At 40.2% G+C, this 22817-nt stretch overlaps 1 protein-coding gene across 5 annotated transcripts in view; it reads left to right on the plus strand.

Moving 5' to 3' along the window:
• Positions 1-22817, plus strand: part of LOC137257684 (ankyrin repeat and BTB/POZ domain-containing protein 1-like) — a 30566-nt gene that overhangs the window by 599 nt on the left and 7150 nt on the right. The window contains exons 1-11 of one of the 5 annotated variants that reach the window (XM_067795055.1): positions 8210-8271; positions 11543-11676; positions 12040-12102; positions 14470-14525; positions 14773-14926; positions 15998-16154; positions 16660-16705; positions 18954-19055; positions 19701-19813; positions 21284-21373; positions 21714-21878. In XM_067795055.1, the coding sequence (XP_067651156.1) occupies positions 11591-11676; positions 12040-12102; positions 14470-14525; positions 14773-14926; positions 15998-16154; positions 16660-16705; positions 18954-19055; positions 19701-19813; positions 21284-21373; positions 21714-21878 (1032 nt within the window). In that variant the 5' untranslated portion in view covers positions 8210-8271; positions 11543-11590. Of the gene's footprint in view, positions 1-8209; positions 8307-8408; positions 8489-8813; positions 8889-11542; positions 11677-12039; positions 12103-14469; positions 14526-14772; positions 14927-15997; positions 16155-16659; positions 16706-18953; positions 19056-19700; positions 19814-21283; positions 21374-21713; positions 21879-22817 lie in introns of those variants that run through there. The other 4 variants (XM_067795054.1, XM_067795053.1, XM_067795057.1 and 1 more) reach the window with 4 other exon arrangements.

The raw sequence follows: 22817 nt of genomic DNA on the forward strand, positions 1-22817 counted from the left end.
TCCCAGGCTTACACATGATTGTTGTAAACAAAAGTTGCGCAAGTCGTCTGTACTATCTAACTTCATACATGAAGCTCAACAACATATCGGGCTTACACGAAAAAAGAATGGCTTGCTCGCGACTGGCTGGAGATAAAAAACACACCATAATACACCTTCCTCAAGGAAAATTTTATGCGCCTTTATTTCTGTGCCGTACAAAGCATTTCCTGTACAGAGACCGGAGTAAAACAGATGCACGTTGGTTTTAAGAATTGTACACAACACAGCTCTAGCGAACAGCCATTCACGTTCAATGATTTTCTGGCTGTTATTTCAATGACCCATGGAGCAGTGTCTGAAGCAAATCGCCACATTTAGTTTTTGTGTTCTGCATGTTAAACTCCACAGCCAGCAATATTCCATGCAGCTGTTTGTGGCAGTCTGTAAATAATCGAGTCTAGACCAGACAATCCAGCGATCAACAGCATGAGCACTGATCTAAACAAATGGGATATGATGACGTGTGCACCAAATCAGCGAGTCTGACCAACCGATCCCTTAACTCGCCTCTTTCTACAAGCATGAGTGGCAGAGACCAGTTCTTATAACAATGTGTTTGAGCCAAACAATTTCTACAGTGTGTGTGGATAATGTTTACAATGACGGGAAATGATGTGTGCAATTTCAGGAAATATTCACTTCATCAAACAGTCAAACAGCACAACCACCAATTTTGTGTCATCAAGACAATGAACCTGACAAACCGATGACGTTAGCCACCTCTTACTACAAGCATGAATTGGTTAAGACAAACTGCAACCCTGTTCTTCACGGGCCAAACTACATTTAGCTTGGGTTTTACTGTTAGGAGCATAGCAAAGACTAAATACAAGTATATCTTACAGTAACTGGAACACAAGTCAATCTGTTTTGTGATGTGCCGTGAACAAGAGATGATGAAACAAAAATTAAAAACCTGTACAAACGTGAAGAGACCCATTGAAGAAACACCGTTCCCAACGTGCAATTTGAACACATCGCTGGAACTCAGCTGGCATCTCCCCCCTATCCATACATACCACTGTTAGGTAATCTTGACCACACAAGGTTGGACCCATTGGATAATTTAATAGAAATATCACCAAGCATTACTTTGACGAAAGGGCAGAAACATGGTTCGACTAACCGAATTTCAGAGAGGCATTGCCGCTGGGATCGTTCTGTCCGGATCAGCGTCAAAAGGTGAAGTTTCAAACCTCACCTGGTTCCAAGGCATCAACAGACAGACAGGGTTCATCACCAGAATGCCCAAGTTCCTGACTCGATACTCCTGGCAAGCAAATAAAGTTCTGTAGGCATGCTCGAAAACCTTTTACATCAATATGGCCCGATATGAAACAGGTGTCTGTAGGCATGCACAGATTAAGATGCGCTTGGTGTGTGTGTGTGTGTGTGTGTGTGCACGCACGCACGCACGCACGCACGCACGCACGCACGCACACACGCACCAGTCGACCGTAGCACGGTGGGGTCACATTTATATTTCACTGGGATTAGCCTTCTGTGTTGGAGCTTTGTCAGAAACGCGTGTGCTCCCCTCTCGCATTCACAACAACGTTGCGTTAGTGACTGCGCACGAACGCGCCATCAGGCAACCGATCTTGAACATCATGCTGGGGTTGATGTTTCAAGTCACGAAGACTTCTTCGTAGAACATAGAATACGTGCCTCATGGGAGTGGGGTCAGGTGATGTCGATGGCCACTCCATCACGTCAAAACCCACATTTTCCAGGATGTTTAGTTATTTGCAGGTCAAACTGTGCCATCAAAGGTATTCATTACGGTTCACCTTTGTCCAAATCGGCCTAACAAAGTTGCAGAACACCAGATAATTTTTCAAGCAATTGGGTATTTACTCCTGTGTCTGTTTATGTACGAGTAATTGCATCTTTTAAGGAGTAACATGCATTTTGTATACCCCCACTAGTAAAAAGAACTGAATACTTTTACACAGAGTTTCTTATCCTTATTGAGTACTTAACTCTTCTAAATATATAAATATAAATGCATCTCAATAGACAATTGAGTTTTTAGTAATTGTCATATTGCCAAATATTTGGCATCCATTTCTAAATACTCAACATGTGACTATAACAGTAACCCCGGACAGTAGCTACGGTCATAATAGTATATGCATATATAGGCATCGTCAACCATTAGCTAATGCTGTTGTGGAGTTTTGGCGGCAGGACGAATCATACGCAAGCCAGTTTAGTTATTCTAGTAATGTACGCAAGGTATTATAGACCTATTGGGTTTTAAGTGATTCTTACGCGGGTATTTGTACTTCCAGACGTGTAATTAATTCAGTAAATGTTATTTTTATTGATACGCACCTTATTTGTTGCTCTGAGTTGTTTGTTGCCTAACGCGGCTCTCACCAGTATTCCAGCTATATGGCGACGGTCTGTAGATAATCGAGTCTGCACCAGTCAGTCCTGTGATGAACAGCACGAGCGTCGATTTGCGCTACATTGATTACAGAACAGTCTCGTTTCCTGTTTACTGGGGTCTGTCGTACAGCTAGCTCTGAAAAAACGGAAACCCGTAAATCGTGGAAATCTCAAAACGAGGCTCTGCCGCTCGAAAATTCTGGCGGTCTGGTACGGAAGTGATATTATATCAATCTCATTTTGCGTTACAAAACTACACTGAATAACCACAAAAAACACATAACAGGTGTAACCAATGAGCCGGATGCATTGTGAATCATTTTACGACCTCATCAAACATGGGGCCGTCTGTGATTTCTTAGTTAAGGTATGCTGTCTGATGTCTACTTTCATTCACGCGACAAAGTTCGGATCCACTGAAAAGTAGATCATTGTCTGAACTGGTTAATGAGACTCAAGTTTCGGTATGTGGCTTAACATAAGGACGTCAAACACGAAGATGGGCAGCCCTGGCGCTTTTGCACATGTCTGGGCTGTTACGTGACTCCTAAACAATGCGTTACTGGTTTACGCTGCAGAATGTTATTGTGAATTGTCTGATTGAGCGTCTATTGCATTCCAAGACATATGCAGCCGGCATAGTAGAATGGACAGAATGGTGCTTACCAATTCCATTGGACGATCATGTTCAACATTCGTAAAGCGTATTATGAGAATTTTTCATCTGTCAGGGATTGCTAACGTGTGTTACTAATCTCCTGCATATTGTACACGTGTGTGATTCCCTTAAGTGCACAATGGTCTTAAGTGCACAGAAAGTATTAATATTCATCAGTGGGCGGAGGTTATGTGACTGCATGCATTTAAGGGCACAACACACGTGGGGCAAGGAACGTTAAACTGTGGGCAAGTGACCCCTTACGCGTGCAGGGTGGTGTTTTCACCAAAGAGCGCGGGTCACCGCAGCTGAAAACGGACGCATGCATCACGTTAGACCTGGGCATTATGGTATTCGCCGATATTAGCTATCTTGTACAACCTATTTTCAATATAATTCATTTACCCAGATTTGTTTTGGTTCAGGATATATTTGTAGGCGTAAACATCGAAGCGTTTTTCCCGAGGCACACGTAACATACGCATCATATCTTACAGCTATTTTACCACCATGTCATGTCGTGTCATGTCATGTCATGTTATACCTGAACGCAATTTGAAAAGAGCATGTCTGTAACATGAAGCGGTTGTTTATCAAAACGTCCGCAATTAAAATGTGGGCTCGTGTTTCTCTGATCAAAATCGAGAGGGCATGAAGAGAATATTTTGTGGAAACAGGTGACTGGATTAATAAATATAAAGTGAATAAATTTCCAAATTGAAATATTATGTTCTTGATTTTACAAGCTCCATAGAGGAACAATGTTCTCGTTTAATGTCAGAGAAACTGAGTAACATTGGTCCACCGCAAATTAAAGATTAGTTACACACAATACGACACATTTCTGGAGGCTTATGCCATTATACTATTGGGCCGTGTTGACATGATGAAGGCAAACGTAGTCATACTCTCAACAAGTTCTAAGGTCGCCAAACAGTGACTTTCCAGTATTGAGCATTTGTTTTCCTGGTCATTTTATTGGTGTCTGTAAAACGCTTAACCTACAGAACTTCTGCCACTTACTTATAGTCTTTAAAAAAGTAGGGGATCTTCATTTTTTTTTCATTTACGATTAAGATATTTAGGAGATTTATCGGAGTCAGTCTGTATTGATATATTATTAAATGTTTTGAGAGTGCATCACCATTTGCACTTCCTTACAACCATAGTTGTTTGGAATGTAGTCGCTTTTGAAAGATGATTGTTGTATGGCATGTAATTTGCATGTATACTATTTTCATTTTAAAACAAACGACTAGAAACAAACACTAACAAATGTGTGAGGCAAGATGAGTGTCAAAATTAATGTTCTAAGTGATTTCTCGCGACCTTCTTGAAACGTCAATGCACGTGTATGGGGCTACTGCGTTGTGCACGTACATATCATGTGTTGTGTTTAGGGGTGGTAATAAAGGGAAATGGTGGTGCGTTCATAAGATGTCTGCCCTTGAAACGTTTGTTTCTGCATTGTTTGTGTTTCTATCGAAATTGAAAGTTCATTATCCCTTACGTTTTTTAAAGAGTATATACACCAGAGTCGGGTACAGTACTTTTACAAATGGGATGCAGTTCAGAAAGGGCGGGTGAGGTTGAGGGTACATTGTTTATTTTCACGACAGTTTCAATGGTCGTTTCATCAACGTTAGGGCTGGGTTGATCGCGCGGTTGGCGGTGGGGGAGGGGAGGAAGAGCCCGTTTCTTGTGTCCTCCGCCCTGATATTACCGAATTAATGCTTAAAGCTGCTTTAAACATAACTCAGTCTCTCAAAAGAGAGGGGTACTGTGACTAACGGGAAGCAGACAAGCTGGCTGTTAATCTGTATTTTGACACGCAGAGAGAAATGTTTTGAGGAATAGCAACGATCGTCTGTCCACAACAACAGTCCACCTGCAACTCAACAGGGGGACTTCGTGAGTCTGGTTTTACGTCGGTGGTTTAGCAATATTCCAGAAATGGGCTTCACACGTTGTGCCCATGTGGAGAATCGAACCCTGTCTTCAGCGTGAGGAGCAAACCCTTTAACCAGTAGGCTACCCCACCGCCCATACAACAGGGAGTTAACAAGTACGTTCGTATTGCCAGTAGTGTCTGTCCACTTTGTGCATTCATACATGTCTTGAATCTTCACTCAATGAGGCCACTGAACGCCGATAACATGTGGGTGAGTATGGTTTAACGCCACTTTTAGTCATATTCCAGCAATATCATGGCGGGGGACACCAGAAATGGATCTCACACATTGTACCCGTGTGGCGAATCGAACCCTGGTCTTCAGTGTGATGAGTGAGTGAGTTTAGTTCTACACCGAACTCAACAATATTCCAGCTATATGGCGACGGTCCGTAAATAATCGTCTCTGGACCAGACAATCCAGTGATCAACGGCATGAACATCGATCTGCGCAAATGGAAACCGATGACATGTGTCAACCAAGTCAGTGAGCCTGACCACCAGTTCCCGTTTGTTGCCTCTTACGACGAGGATAGTCGCCTTTTATAGAAAGCACGGGTTGCTGAAGGCTTATTCCACCCCGGACCTTCAGTGTGACGAGCGAAAGCTTTAACCACCAGTTTACCCCAAACACCCTGAAACGTCGATAAAGTGGGAAAGATCTTTCACATCCGAGGAGAGTTTGAGGGAGTTCCTAGTGCGAACACAACAATGACCTGTTAATTGGAGGATTCGGATGATGTCGTAAACGTCGCCCAATTTCATGTCATATAATCTTGCAAGCCCTCATTCTCGATATCCCCAGGGTATACACTCCGACAAATCTCCACTATATACCCTGGGTGCATCCACGGCTTGATAATGGTCATCATTATATCAGTACCACAATAATGGTCATCATTATATCAGTACCACAATAATGGTCATCATTATAACAGTACCACAATAATGGTCGTCATTATATCAGTACCACAATAATGGTCATCATTACATCAGTACCACAATAATGGTCATCATTATAACAGTACCACAATAATGGTCATCATTATAACAGTACCACAATAATGGTCGTCATTATATCAGTACCACAATAATGGTCATCATTACATCAGTACCACAATAATGGTCATCATTATATCAGTACCACAGTAATGGTCATCATTATATCAGTACCACAATAATGGTCACCATTATATCAAAATCACATCATCTAGACAGGAAATTCTTACTCTTAAGCTTCATGTACATGTTGTCTGGGTGGATCCCTAAATTTCCTGGTTGACCTGCCCAAGTACCAGATACCCTCCGGTGTACAGAAAAAGTCCCAGGGACTCAGACCTTCGTTGATGAGTATAATATTACCAGGAGGTCTGTCTTTTCGGAATGAACCCTAGCAGCACCAACGAAATATTCTTTACCGTTGCCATCACCCCTCACCCTGCTTTCCAACATCTTTGAGTACTCTGAGTTCCCAACATCCTCGACTGATTTTTAAAATGCCTGCTGCTATCAATCACTGGATTATATGGTCCAGATTTGATATTTACCGTCGTCAATCTTACATGTGGAATGTTGCTCCGCATACTCACGGCCAATCAGCTAAGTCGCCATTATAACCGAGCTTGCCAGTGTCAACAAAGATAGCGGTCGCAGCTGTGAATGTTTGTTTGCAGTACGACTCAGATTGGAGGAAACAGAGACAATATAATAAATGTTTTATGGTCTCTGGGGGAAATTATACAAATTGTCAGGTTCGAAACTTTGAAAAAAATATGTGCAAGAACTCCTTCTAACTCTTTCAAAGTTCCTCAGCATCGTTTGTGTTGCCATGTTTAATCGGTTAGATAATTTAAAAAGCAAAAGTGAATTGTGATTGGTACGCTCAACTTCCTAGTATAGACACCTGATTGAATAAAAAGCCAGCCAAGTGAGGCAATAAAATTATCGATAAATGATATTTCATATATCTGTGATATGTCTCAGCCTTACAAGTGTGTGAGGTGGACAGACTGTGTCAAGCGGTGTGTATGTGTGTGAGCGAGAGTGCGTGCGTGCGTGTTTCCGTCCATGTACGTGTGTCCGTATGAGTGGTTAATCCATTAATCCAGTAATACTCCAGATATAGGGGAAGGTGCCTTTACCAGCCAGTCCAACGATTGATGTTATGAACACCAATATCTTGGCAACCTAGTTCATACATGCTGGACAAAAATAGTTAGCGGTACATGTCAGTTTTGAAATTATGAAAAATGATCTATTTATTCATTGATACATTGATGAAATATCAATCATAAAAATACCAATATCCCTAATTTATTTTGTCCAGTATTAATAAACTTGTAATTTATTTTGTCCAGTATTAATAAACTTGTATTCCAGCCAAGACCTACATCGAGCACACATTGGTAAAGTGCTTGTCTAGTTTTTTACTGGACAACTGGCTCCGTCGGGTTTCCTCTGACGACCGCCATAAGTCGACCGCCATTTTAAGACTATAATGGTGAAATCCACTTAGATTTCTAGTAAAATAGCATTCACGCACAATTCTGTTTTCACAAATAAATATATCTAGATAAACCATCCATCATTCTCTTCCTACAGAGGTTACTTGTCATATCTTCCTACCTTCATAGGAAGAGAATGACCATCCATATACTCCCCATCAAAAGTTTAGACTCATTTAAATCACTCACTGTATGTATGGTTGGTTACATCGAAGGTTGATTTCTCCACCATTTTGGGGTAACAAACTGCAAACTTTTTTAAGATGAATTGGACGGAGATCATGCATCAAATTGCTGAAAAGCGTGTGCATATATCGTGCATATTAACGGGTGTGTTTTGGTGAATTTTATTTTAAGAATTCGCAAATTTTCACTGATTTTTATCATTTACTGAACTCATAACGACAAGTTTTTCAACCTTTCGAAGTTATGGTGCAGTCTATCGGTTCATGTGTAGTACCTTCAATCAGCATAAACATTTTGGAAAATCTAGTTTAGAACAGTTGAGTGAAGTAAGTGGCAACATTTACACTAGTGCGACTATATATTCAGTATATGATATTGGTATGAACTGGCTTCGAACATGAATTAATTTGCTAAGCACAATCGACCATGCTGAGCGTTTTGGTAACTCAAGTTATCTCCCTTCCGTTGTGGTAACTCAAAACTCCTTACCGTATTATACACTGTGCGATGGGTGTGGGGAGTTTGGTTTAATTGGGGTAAGTCAAAGCAGGAAGCGACAGTCTTGTGTGAGGTGTGTTCGACTTCTATATTTCATTTGTACCGTTAAGTTACCAATTTGTTTTGTGACATCGTGCACACAGACGACAAGCATCAAAACACGACATGTCGATGACACCTGTCAGTGCGGTAGTCGCAAAAAGACAAAATCCTGGGGCGGTACTCGGATTGGCAGCCTGAAAGGTTTCGTCATCGGTAAAGAAAGCTGTTATATTTATTGTAATCGAACCTGAGCGAAAAGTTGTCAATAAATATAACTGGCTATAGGTATGGGTGTGATAAAATGTGATACCTTGGTAAGCTGCAGAAATATTAGACTTTCCATTGTTGATATTAGTTTCATTGTTGCAAATTACGCAGTGATACAACATGTTGTAATGATGTCGCAATATAGTCATTGTTGAGAGCATCTTTTACTGTGTTTATCAGGAATGAAATGGGAAGTGATATATTGTACCATATTGTATTGTAGTCGTTCTAAGAGTGAAGACCAGAGTGAGAATAGGTCGTCAGTTACAGATGCTTGTCGTAAATTTAATTCACAGTACCTAAGGTGATGCGGCTAACATAACATGCGTTGCCAACATAGCGGCAGGTAAGATGCATGGCGATTAATTCCCACGAATTGACAGTCATCCACCTGTATAGAATCAAAAATATTTAGCTCACTGATAAACAATGATGGTGCAAATAGATTGAATTCACTGAAGCTGCTTATTATTGTTTAAGAATGAACATTTTTAAAACGACGATGACGGTAACGGTAAGGCAGGGTGTGGGATGATGGTAACGGTGAAGAATACTGCGTTAGTGTAGTTAGTTTTATTATGAAAAATATATAATTCAACATGTTTATCAAGTGTAACAGTTGCTGGGAATACAAACCTTGTTTACATGGTATCATTACATTTTTTAAGTTACCTGTCCCACATCAGAAAATTCAAGGAATGTTCAAGAAGAGGCACTGATACAGCTATCTTCAGTTTGTATTTTGAAAGGAGTATAGTTTCACCATATTTTGCATTTTGACGTAATTTAAATTTTTAATATGTTAAATATTATGGTTAAAAAAATTATTCAGTTGGATCTTTTAATTCATTCATGTTTATTCATTTTGTTTTCACATGAGAAATTGAACATGTTTTGAATGGCTTTTTTCTTTCATTTTGGTACGTTGTATGTAGTTAGTGTGAAGTGTTATGTTGCTTAGGTAGCAGCTGGTTCAGACAATTTGTTCTGAATTGTATGAAGCAACTTACCAAACATGCTTTATGCAGGGTTGGGTTTTCAGAGTTACCTACCCTATTAGGACGAACAAGAAGTACCACAATAATGGTCATCATTATATCAGTACCACAATAATGGTCATAATTATATCAGCACCACAATAATGGTCATCATTATATCAGTACCGCAATAATGGTCATCATTATATCAGTACCACAATAATGGTCATCATTATAACAGTACCACAATAATGGTCATCATTATAACAGTACCACAATAATGGTCATCATTATATCAGTACCACAATAATGGTCATCATTATATCAGTACCACAATAATGGTCATAATTATATCAGCACCACAATAATGGTCATCATTATATCAGTACCGCAATAATGGTCATCATTATATCAGTACCACAATAATGGTCATCATTATAACAGTACCACAATAATGGTCATCATTATAACAGTACCACAATAATGGTCGTCTTTATATCAGTACCACAATAATGGTCATCATTACATCAGTACCACAATAATGGTCATCATTATATCAGTACCACAGTAATGGTCATCATTATATCAGTACCACAATAATGGTCACCATTATATCAAAATCACATCATCTAGACAGGAAATTCTTACTCTTAAGCTTCATGTACATGTTGTCTGGGTGGATCCCTAAATTTCCTGGTTGACCTGCCCAAGTCCCAGATACCCTCCGGTGTACAGAAAAAGTCCCAGGGACTCAGACCTTCGTTGATGAGTATAATATTACCAGGAGGTCTGTCTTTTCGGAATTAACCCTAGCAGCACCAACGAAATATTCTTTACCGTTGCCATCACCCCTCACCCTGCTTTCCAACATCTTTGAGTACTCTGAGTTCCCAACATCCTCGACTGATTTTTAAAATGCCTGCTGCTATCAATCACTGGATTATATGGTCCAGATTTGATATTTACCGTCGTCAATCTTACATGTGGAATGTTGCTTGAATGTTAAACATTTCAAATACTGTCATACCTGTCTCAGCCCAAATACTGTCATACCCGTCTCCGCCCCAATACTGTCATAACTGCCTCCGCCCCAATACTGTCATACCTGTCTCAGCCCAAATACTGTCATACCTGTCTCCGCCCCAATACTGTCATAACTGCCTCCGCCCCAATACTGTCATACCTGTCTCAGCCCAAATAGTCATACATATCTCAGCCCAAATACTGTCATAACTGCCTCCGCCCCAATACTGTCATACCTATCTCAGCCCAAATACTATCATATGTATCTCAGCCCAATTACTGTCATACCTGTCTCAGCCCAAATACAGTCATACGTATTTCAGCCCAAATACTGTCATACCTATCTCAGCCCATATACTGTCATACCTGTCTCAGTCCAAATACTGTCATACCTATCTCAGCCCAATTACTGTCATACCTGTCTCCGCCCAAATACAGTCATACATATTTCAGCCCAAATACAGTCATACCTGTCTCCGCCCAAATACTGTCATATCTGTCTCAGCCCAGATACAGGCATACGTATCTCAGCCCAAATACTGTCATACCTATCTCCGCCCAAATACTGTCATACCTATCTCAGCCCAATTACTGTCATACCTGTCTCAGCCAAAATACAGTCATACCTATCTCAGCCAGAATACAGTCATACCTGTCTCAGCCCAAATACTGTCATACCTAGCCCAAATAGTCATACCTATCTCAGCCAGAATACAGTCATACCTGTCTCAGCCCAAATACAGTTATACCTAGTCAAAATGCAGTCATAACTAGCCCAAATACAGTCATACCTATCTCAGCCTAATTACAGTCACACATATCTTAGCCCAAATACTGTGAATCATTACTGTCTCAGTTGAAATACTGTCAAACCTACATCAGCCGGTTTGAACAGGCCTCAGCAGGAATAACAGAACAGCAGTTAGTGTCTTTGAAGTCTAGTGTTATCAAACATGTCATCACTAACACCTGACTGCAGATAGTAATGCTTCATTTCCAGACCATTGGCGCCTAGTTTGGTATTGTGGAACTTCACAAGAAGGTTGGAATGGCAAAGCATGCACCAAGGGGAGCCTTTGAAAAACAGAAAGATATTTTCCTGTGTTGCAGAACTGGCGACTTAGGCAAATTGAAGTGAGATTTTTTGTTAATCTTTTTTTAGCTCCCAGATTTATTGGATAATTCTGAATAATCATTATGTTCAGCAAAACAGAGCTCTGGATAACCTTCATATCTGCTAATGAGAGTCCCCACTAAGAACTAATTTGGTTGCTTGCCTACACGGATGTCATTACACCAATAGTATAACAACACTCCCTGTTACTCGGTGTTTCCAGTGCGTTACTTCATTTATGTTGACATTCAGAATGTGTGGGGATGGGTGGTGGGGTGGGGGGAGGAAGAGAGATGGGAGGAGTCGTTACTAGTACTTTGTTAAATTGTAATCATAGTTGATATAGAGTGCTATTGTTAATTATGTGTTGTGTTTCATTGCAGGAGGCTTGTGGAGGAGAATAACGTGAACTTAAACATCACAGACGACTGGGACAACCCACCATTGTGAGTGAACATCGTTGGAAGGGCTGGCAATAGATAGATATCGTAAATTCATAATTGGCAACTAAATATTGATCAGTTTTTAATAAATATGGAAGTAACTTTGAGCAAAAATGTTCTGAAAGAAAACATATTTCTCATCATAGGTGAGTAGAGGGTATGCAATACTTACTGAACAACGTCCTAAATGTAGAAGAGCACTTTTTATGGATAAACAACTTCGTCACTGCAGTGAATGGACGTTTTGGTGTAGATCCTAAAAGCATTATAAAGCAAATGATACACTACATATGCACGAGAAAAAATATATTCACTGCGGGTATTGGGTTTATGCAATAGAAGAGGCTGAGGTACAGTGTGTTGAGGAATGACTGATGCCAGTATGAATGTATGTCGGAGCAGGTGATGATTAACGGCCTGACTTTGTGTATCGTGACATCCATGACAATCATGGTCAGAACTGGTCTTCAGCACCCACGCTTCTTGTAAGGGGCGACTAACAGATCAGACTTGCTGACTCGGTTGATACATGTTGTCCTAAAACAACTGGGTAGATTGAGGCTCATGCTGGTGATCATTGGACTTAGTGGTTCAGAGGCAGTTATTTACAGACTTTATCCGTATGGTTGAAATATTGCTGAGTGCAGCACTAAACAATGTTCAGTCAATCACTAAAACCTATTGTGGTATTATATCTAAGCTGAAACAAGCCTTAATAATTAGTCCTATTGGATGCCGAAATATGATGATAGTGTGTCTTCACAAGTGGTTAATCAAGGACTGTTCGTAACGTCTGTGTATGAAATAAGCCCAAACTGAGCCAGACATGAGGGCTGGTACCTTCATAAAGTTATGAGCCCCAAATGGATTTAACCAGACCAGACACCAAGATATGGTGGATTTACTCATATGCATGAAGCATCTGAAATGTTTAATTCTAGCTTGCTGTAAATATTGACCATCTGCCAGAAATCTAGCCTATTTCACGCAGTTGGATGGGCCTTATTTCATACAGGGGCAACAAGAGACTGATCAAGGACTGATCAACATCCTTGATGACTCACTGAGGACCAGTGTACCACTGTTGTACCACTGTTGTACCACTGTTGCCAAATATAGCCATGTAGTCAGCTTACTGAGAAATGCTTTCTGATAGAGCTGATAGTGATAAGAGAGATTACTATGCGTTACTGCCACACAGATTAAAAACGGTCAGGTGTAAAAAGGTCCATTGTATATATCACGGAAAGATGGAGATAAAATGCTCTGGGCTATCAAGGATACAGTTCTACATTTTTGGTCTGACATTGAATACAAAGGGAACTAGTCAATCAGATCAAAACAAATATGATATTTCTCACTGATTGTCTTCTCCACCTTGTTTGTGGGTAAATTACTGAGTCACAGTAAAGGTAGTTTGACATGTCATAAGAGTCGACTGTCTGGATCAGCTAGTCTGTCACACAGGGGGTTGAAAAAAAGTTGTGGAAAAAATGTCATTGGAAAAAGAACTATTTTAAAACATCTTGTATTTCAAACATCTCCCACATTTGTAATAAAGCATCCTTATGTCCAGTTAATTACGTTATTTTTTAAATACTGTTTCACTTTCATCGTCAGTAATAAGAACATCCTGTTCTCAAGTCTCCTGTAAGCAATTGGATCTTGTCAAACCAGGAGAAATGAACATATCAGTTATTTAGTTTAAATGGGTTCAGAGAAATTTTGGTATTGTTATTGATGATAATATTGTTATCATGACATTGACCAGTGGTTTGCTTGCTCCACAGCCCTGTGTTTACAGATCACGTTCACATTGCTGCAGCTTGGGACAGTGGGGTAGCGTAGAGGTTAGAGCGTTTGCTCGTCACGCTGAAGTGAGTGAGTTTAGTTTTACACTGCACTCAGCAGGATTCCAGCTACATGGAGACAGTCTGTAAATAATAGAGTCTGGACCGACAATCCAGTGATCAACAGCATGAGCATCAATCTGTGCAATTGGGAAGCGATGACATGCCAACCAAGTCAGCAAGTCAGACCACTTGATCCCATTAGTCACCTCTTATGACAAGTATAGTCACCTTTTATGGCAAGCATAGAACCTATTCTACCCTGGATTTTCAAATGTCCATCAGACTGAACACCTGGTTTTGATTCCCCATGTGGCTACAATGTCAGAAGCCCATTTCTGGTGTCCCCCCATCGGGATATTGCTGGAATATTGCTAAAAGTGGTGTAAAACCAAACTCACTCATGAGTTGCAACTTGCTTAGTATGGTATTAACCATCCTACAGACAAACAAACAGTTAATGTTAGTTTTATCTGCTATGATGAGCTGAGGTTTATTGTTGGATGGTGATATATTTCAGGTATCTGGCATGTTTGTGTGGACATATTCAGGTTGTGGAATATTTACTGCAGCAAGGTAGGTAACTCTCACAGACCACACCGAAGGCCATTGCTGGTGTGCCCTGCCGTGTTATTGCTGGAATATTGCTAAAAGTGACGTAAAATTAAACTTGCAGTCAACACAGTGTGTCTCCTAACTATGCTTAATGCCCATTGGAAATATCCTTTTAAAATAGAGTGAGTTTGAAATAAGATTGCAACAAAAATGTTTCAGGTGAGAGTTACAGTTGTTTGAGTCAAAGAGTTTTGCTGTTATTCCCCAGGTGCCAGGTATGATGCGACAAGTATAGATGGGCAGAGGTGCTTTCTCTCATCACTCAACCAGGGAATACGTGATATCCTCCGGCAATATGAAACCAGCCTGTCAGTTGTGCAGGAGAGAGAGCAAGCAAAGGAGTTCTCATATTTCCTTGACTGGTGAGTTTTTGTCAGGTCACCGGAATCGTCATTTGGTATGGGATAATGTTATCTATCATACCTCACTCAATCTTTCAATATTTTAGTCAGTCTAAGTAAACTTAATCTTAGTACTTTTTGTTACACTCCACTACTGAGTCTAACAAAACATAGTAGGAAGTTGCATCAGGTAATCTTTGAGGTTGACCAATCAGAACACAGCTTACCAAATCGCAAAAGTGGACATTTGCACATACCTTTTAAACTTTTACCTCGGAAAGGTTTGTACCTGAACAATTCTGAATGCTATTTTCCATACGATCACTACCGGGTAATGCACATTGAGCACGCTACTGTACTGTCAACAGTGAGTAAACAGGCGCTGAAAATAGCGTTTTTTGTCAATATTCAAAGATGTCAACTTGCGGAAATATTAGCTGAGGATTATGGAGGAGTGAAATTCTTTCAACGCATGTTTATGTATTTGATAACTTGATTCACAGTCTCAGTCATATCATCCAGTAAAATTTGGGTTAGAATTATCTTCAGCAATCCATGCTCGCTGAATCACTTGGTTGACACAATGTCACTGTATTCCAGCGATCACTAGAATGATGCTTATGCTGTTGATGATTATCACGACTTGACTAAAAGACTGTCACCATAAAGTTGGAATATAGTCCTGTGTTAAACAACAAACCAGCCAACCAGTCAGACGTTTTCAGCTTGTTACCAGTACTGATCAGGCCCTGTGTCTGCAGAGGAGTAACATAGCAGTTACATGTCCAAGTGGATTATTGGGGGGTGGTGGGGTATCCAAGACCATGATATTGATGGAATATTGCTGGAATATTGCTGGAATATTGCTAAAAGTGGTGTGAAAAGATACTCACTCACTCACACAAGAGATTATTGCTTGTTCTCACCTAAGTGATCTACCCTGTGGAAGTCTGTTCTTGACTGTAACATATTTGATCTAGCTGACAGTGTACATAAGATATTCCAGTGGGATTTTAAACATGATTTTGGTTGCAGCCATATGGTGTTATGGTGATAGTGATGATGAGTCTGTTGTCTATATTGCACTTCCAGTTTGTATGAAAGGGTTCCTGGGTTTGACATTCAGCTGATGGTGGAGAACCACACGTTCTTGGCTCATCGGTCCATCTTGTCAGCTCGCTCGGCGTACTTCCTCAACGTGTTCAAATCCTCCAACATCACTAACGGGACTCTGGAACTTGATGTCAGCGTAAGTGAATGAGTGAGGGGGTGAGTGAGGAAAGAAGGGAGTGAGGAAATGAGTGATGGAGTGGATGGTGAGTGAGTGGGATGGTGAGTGACATGGTGAGTGGTTGAGTGAGTGGTTAAGGAAAGGTGAGTGAGTGGGTAGGTGATGGTGAGTGAATGGATGGGGAATGGTGAGTGAGTGGGTGAGTGGGGTGGTGGTGAGTGAGTGGGGAGATAGTGAGTAGGGGGATGGTGAGTGAGTGGGTGAGTGGGGGATGGTGAGTGAGTGAGTGGGGGATGGTGAGTGAGTAGGGGATGGTGTGTGAGTGAGTGGGGTGAGTGGATGATGATGAGTGAATGGATGGGGAATGGTGAGTGAGTGAGTGGGGAGATGGTGAGTGAGTGGGTGAGTGAGTGAGTGAGTGGGGGATGGTGAGTGGGGAGATGGTGAGTGAGTGGGGATGGTGAGTGAGTGAGTGGGGGGATGGTGAGTGGGTTTTTAGCAAATATTCTTTTGTGTATTCTAGTTCAATGTGGTGGGACTCAGAGCTGCTCTACAGTATATGTACACAGGTAATGTTTCCTTCAGCCTTCTGTAACATAAACGTTATTCTGGTTGCAAAATAATCTACCTGTCATTATGTAGAATCTATTCATATCAACTAGAATCTTTATTTTTCTACTTATAATGATAATGACTCTTATAAAGCTCAGATGTCTTCACACTTACGAATGTTCAATGTGCTGAAAACAATAGAGTAAAAGAGTCGGTCACAGACACTCTGAAACAGTGGGGTTCTAAGTTTTGACTTGAAGGTTGAGTGAAATTCACATAATTTGGTTTCTGGAGGTAAAGAGTTCCAAAGGGTTGGTGCAACATAGGAGAACGCCCTTTTCCCATACAAAACTATGTGAAATTTGTGAATTTGTAGTAGGTGCTGATTTGGGGACCAGAGTGATCTTGATGGGATGCATTCAAGTAGATGTTCTGGAGCTTGATTGTGTAGACAGCTGAAAGTGATGCAGAGAAGTTTGATGTTGATTCTCTGTTGAGTAGGTAGCAAAAGTAAGGATTTGATGCTTTCAATTTCCCCATGGCGTTATGCCACAAAATTCTAAACAATGAAACATGCACCAGTGCAACCTATTTTGGAAAACATGCAAAATTTTATTTATCTCAACATGCACAGAATACTTGTTATTCTTAAGTCTGACTAAGGTACTGTCTGAATAAAATGAAAAAAAACTGTTTGTAGTCTGTTACTCTGTGTTCCTCATATTTTCACAACTGCAAAAAGGACATGTAGAAATAACTCACTTGGGCCTAACTGGGCATTCAGTGGATGCGAAAGAGATTATCCAGAACAGCATGCTTACTCGGGCAAAACTTAAAACAAATAGGAAAAGCGGTTGAAAACAATAGATGGCAATTAGCTCTTATGATGATGGAAAGTCAACTCACCTGGCATGAAATGCATGCACTGTCTACTGGCACAAGAGGTCATCTCAAAGATATTTTGTGCCTTTTCATGTGTGTTGAATATGTCTCATCTGTTGATTAGCAAGTAATGTGTCTTTCTTTCATGATGTTTATGTTAAGATATGTAAAAGAGGATGATACCTGATACCCATAGATGTCTCAAAATATATAGGTGGCATGACTACCCAAAGATCGACAGTACTGGATATTGTTATATATGTTAGGACCTGTCCTGTAATTCCCTACTTTAATTTCACTGTGGGATTATCATATTTCAGCTGATATTTCAATCCCACAGCCCAGCCCCAATCATTGTCTGCTTCACCCATCCTGGTTTTGCTTCTGAGATGACCCCTCTTATCCTCTTCTTTTTGTAGTGATAAGGACTTTCCATGGTAGCGACATTCTTCATAATTTCAACATTATTTTTTACATCAGCTATGGTTTATAATGAACCTAGGTCCACTTGCAAAATGGGCATTTAAAAAGTGCCCCTTGCATAATATGATCGCACACTAGTTTGCATAAAACTATAGTCTGTTCCAAATAGCTTGCTTTGGACTTTCAAAAAATCTGCATTGCTCTTTTCTGCACAAATCTCTCCTCAGTAAAGTCCTTTTTCCATCTTTCCTATCTCTGTACCACTGGAACTGTAGTTAGACCAAGTTAATTTGAACATGTATTTAGCACTTTCTCATATCAACAACATACTAGTAAATTGTAAACGTGAAAAAGCGTTTTTTTTCTATTTCCATCAGTACTCTAACCCCTGTGTTAGTAAACGTGGCTGTTTGAACAGAAGTGGGTCTAAAGCTTTTCAATATCAACAATATTAAGTGTGTCTCGGGATACATGGCTTACTTGAAAAATGACGTTTGAGATTTTCCTTATTTAGATGAGTTCATGCATTACACTTTCAACTTTGATTTACAGTCAACTGCCATATGGCTTGATCATTGTTGAGTGTGTCATTAAACAGCAAACAGACATGATTCAAATCACCTGACAGCAGCCACACATACACACATTTGCACATCGTCGTATGAGTTCAGTATTCTTAAGTGCGACCTTAAACCCAATTTCACCTCAACCTAGTAAACTTGAAACAGAAAGTGATGCCTTTGTCAGGCCATGTATGGAAATGAACTTTTTTATGTACACATGCCTTTAATATATATGGTGTAGGCTTTGTTTATCATTACATTTGAAGTTGCTGTCAATAGTTTTGAACAGGGAAGCACAGATTTTAGATCAAAGTATGAAAATGAAAATTCGAAGGATGCCTTTAAAATTTTCATTGAATGCATTTCTCAGCAAGCAGGTAATGTCTGTCTTTTTCAGGCAAGCTGGACATCAGTCCTGGTGATGTTAGGTGTGTGGAGAAGCTGTTCAGATATCTCGACTTTGACAAGGTTTCACAGTTACTGGACAGACCGACGCAAGGTGTGCTGTAGCTGAGTTAGGATAATTTGCTATTTTAAATACCAACCAACCAGTATACAGCAAGACTACACAGGAGCAGCTGAGTGGTTGAAGATTCATAGACAGTTTATATAATATAAGTTGTTCACTGATCACGAGAGGGGCATGCATTGATGTACCTTTGTTGTTTGTTTATGGCCCAAAGGAACCAGTATTTCTCTTACTGAACACATCAATGTTAAATTTTGAACTGTTTGAAGAATTGGTATCAAATCGTACACTTCAGCCAAACTATGTGAACCAAACATGCCGAATCTTGCATCTTGCTGTTTTTCCCGCAGGTATTATCTTTACAGGGACTACATTTGAACGATTTGTCAAAATTTTGCAGGCGAAACAGGAAAGACAAATTTTGAGTTATCTCCCTTCCATCTATTTGTATTCACAAAACATTGGTAATTTTCGTGTATTATGTGTGATTCAGTGTAATTCAAGATGAAGAAGTGCTACCATGAATAACCGAGTGAGTTGCCACTGCAAGCAGGGTACATTGAAAATAATAGAAGAGAGCTTAGCCAATCAGAAAATGACATTTATGTGCAAGGTAAGGTGAATTGCGATGTATTGCATCTTTCTTATAATGTGTTGGATCTCTTTCCTGGGCAGCGTCTGGAGACTCTTCAGTTGTGCATGTCCAGAGGAAGGAATTGAGCGAGGATCTCAAGAAGGACTTCGCTAATCTGGCTTTTTCTGCTGTACCTCCACAGTTCTATTATCAGGTAATCTCTCATGCAACGTGAGTTTATCACACCCCTGAAACATCACTGACATGACACACTAACCTGTTAGAACTGATCTTCGGCAAATCATGTTGTTATAAGAGCAACTAAGGGGATCAGGTGGTCAGGCTTGCTGGTGAACTTGTCATCATATCCCAATTATATCAGTGAATGCTGGAGATCACTGGATTGTTTGGTCAAGAAGGTCACTTCAAGATTTTCTCTCAGTAGGCTACAGTATTCAAAAGATTCTGTTGTCTCAGGAAAGGAACATGTACAGGCATTTCCAAATGGTGAAGTTAACACCTATATTTTGTACTTGTACATCTAGGAACATATTTAGGCAAGTTTGAAAGCATTGCAGAAATGAAATGTGCTTGTAAATTGAACAGGGAAGCAGTGATTTTAATGATTCATCTGTCTTGGGTAAGAGTTCTGCCCATACCCCCTACCCATCTCAAAAAAGAAAAACTACAAAATGACGTTCATACCATGCCACAAATATACATTCAGTAAACTAGAACAGGTATTAATAACAATCAGTGAACTAATTTCAGTGTTGGAATATTTCACCAGGGAAGGTGGAAATATAGTAAGTAAAAAGAAGGGGGTACAGGCGGAACTCTTTCTCTGTCTTGTTAGCCCAACCTGTTTCTTTGCTTTAAATACAGCAGAGAATTGTCTCGTGTAAACATGACTATCTTTTAATTCTGAGGGAGTACAGTAGGAAACTGTATGGATTTGTAGCACTTTTTTCAGTCTCTCTGTGTTGGCTTAAAGTGCCGCGCTTGCTGCTTGACCTGACGTGATAGCAGCAATGCCACTGCACTATGGCTGTTAGTCTGAACCCGTGCTGACTCGTGCAATGGTGTTGCGAGTTGTTGCTCTCATCTATAGCTACAGTGAAGTACCAGAATACATGTTGATTCAAATGAAACAAAAGAGATAGCAGGCATACTGACAAAATCAATCCAGAAGGTCGAGGGATACATGCGACCTCATCACCACAACAATTTGGGGGAACATCTGTCATTTTAGTAATTGCCCAAAACATGCACCATCCTCTTACAGCTTGGTCAGCTTGACCTGAGCTACTCTCCATATGCATGGCCCATGAGGTCATATGGCACACACGGCAGGTTACGTTAGTTTCATTGAAATAGGGGAGCAGAGAATGTTATAATGTTTCATTTGTGCAAAGCATGCATGCATGAGAAATATTAAACCATCTGTAGCTTATGTTTGTTTTAAGAAAGTTAGGACATCGCTGACGATTTCTCGACACTGAGATGTCAAACGGCAACCTTGTCTCAGCTGTTCCAACATGTTGACTGTTGACTGACTGATGCACTCTTTGCAATAATAGACCCAACCAGTTGTCACACAATGCATTAATATTCACTTAATCACACCAAGATGACCTGCCCTGGTATTATTATGTGTAAGAATTTGTTTGTTCCTGCGCTGTAGATGCCAGACGGAGAAGGACGACCAGTCGGTGATGAGCTGTTTTCTGACATAGTCTTTGCTGTGGAGGGTCACAAGTTTCAGTGCCACAAGGTAAGGACCAAGTTATGATGTGAGGTTGTTTTTACAATTCTGTTTGTAACAAAAATGTTTTCATCAGCGGAGAAATACAAATGTCACAGGGACTTGAACACACCAACCACAGTTCTGCACCAAATGTGGCCTGCATGAAAATATCTCTTTACACATTCAGCATAAGTCAAAACGACAGCTCAAGATATTGAAATATATGCTCAGTTATAATTACAGTATGGATGTTTTAACTAAACACACAAATCTTACTCAAAACTCATCCAATCCCAGCTGTCAGATGATTTTGTGGCACTTAACTGAAGACTGATTTGGTGTAGCATAACCTGATTGTTCATTGCAGGTGTTTTTCTACAGTAGAAGTGAGTATTTCCGTGTGCTGCTTATTGAGAGGGAGGCAGACATCGTCCCTTGTTTTGAAGGTTACAGATCTTCCATAAAACTGGAAGGAGTTTCAGCTGAACATTTCGCCCAAATTGTGGCCTTCATCTATACAGACACGTGTCAGGTTGGTGCTGTTTTCTGTGTAGAGTGAGTGAGTGAGTGGGTGAGAGTGAGATTAGTTTTACCCAGATTGTGTCCTTCATTTATACTGGCAAGTGAGAGTGAGATTAGTTTTACCAATATTGTGTCCTGCATCTATACAGTCAGGTGGGTGGGATCTTATGGAGTGAGTGAGCAAGCGATAGACTTTTGTTTCATGCTGCAGCAGGGGAGACAAAAAAGGGGCTTCACACACTGTACGCATGTTGGGAATATTGTACCCTTTCTTCAGTGTTACATGCTTAAACAACTAAGCTATTTCTGTGCCCTCCTTTCTCTGCCTTGTATAAACATACTTGAGAGTGGTCATTTCTGCTTGTTTTGTTTCTTGCTTGTTTAGTCCTGCACTCAGCAATATTGAGTTAAATGGCAACAGTTTCTGAGTAATCAACTCTTGACCAGGTCAACATCATGAAAATCGATCCATACAATTCAGATACGATGACTCGGTCATCTTGAAACAAATCAGCGAGCCTGACGACAAACATGGGTTGCTGAGGACCAGTTCTAAACCAGACCTTCCCCAGTAGGTTGATTGTTAAAGGTCACATGCAACCAAAAAGTCAAACATAATTAAAACACAATTATCACTTATTCATGACATATAATATACATTGCTGCTTTTAAAAAAACAAATAAACAAAATTATAAGTGTACAATTGCGATTCAAAAGTGCAATATTTTGTACTTGGGCTTACTTGTCTTTGAATGTCATTTAGAAGTGTAAATACATAAGAATGAAGATTTTATGGATATCAACTTCTTTATGAGAGAACACAACGTTTCGGAGTTAATGCTTACTCCTTCATCAGGTGATTGAGAAAGGGATACAGAGGTGTATTTATATGTACAGGTAAAACAATAACAAAGTAACAAGTGGAATGAGTTAACGAAAGCTAGTATA

The sequence above is a fragment of the Haliotis asinina genome, chromosome 12 (genome assembly GCF_037392515.1).
Source record: "Haliotis asinina isolate JCU_RB_2024 chromosome 12, JCU_Hal_asi_v2, whole genome shotgun sequence".
In the NCBI taxonomy this organism is placed as follows: Eukaryota; Metazoa; Mollusca; class Gastropoda; order Lepetellida; family Haliotidae; genus Haliotis; species Haliotis asinina.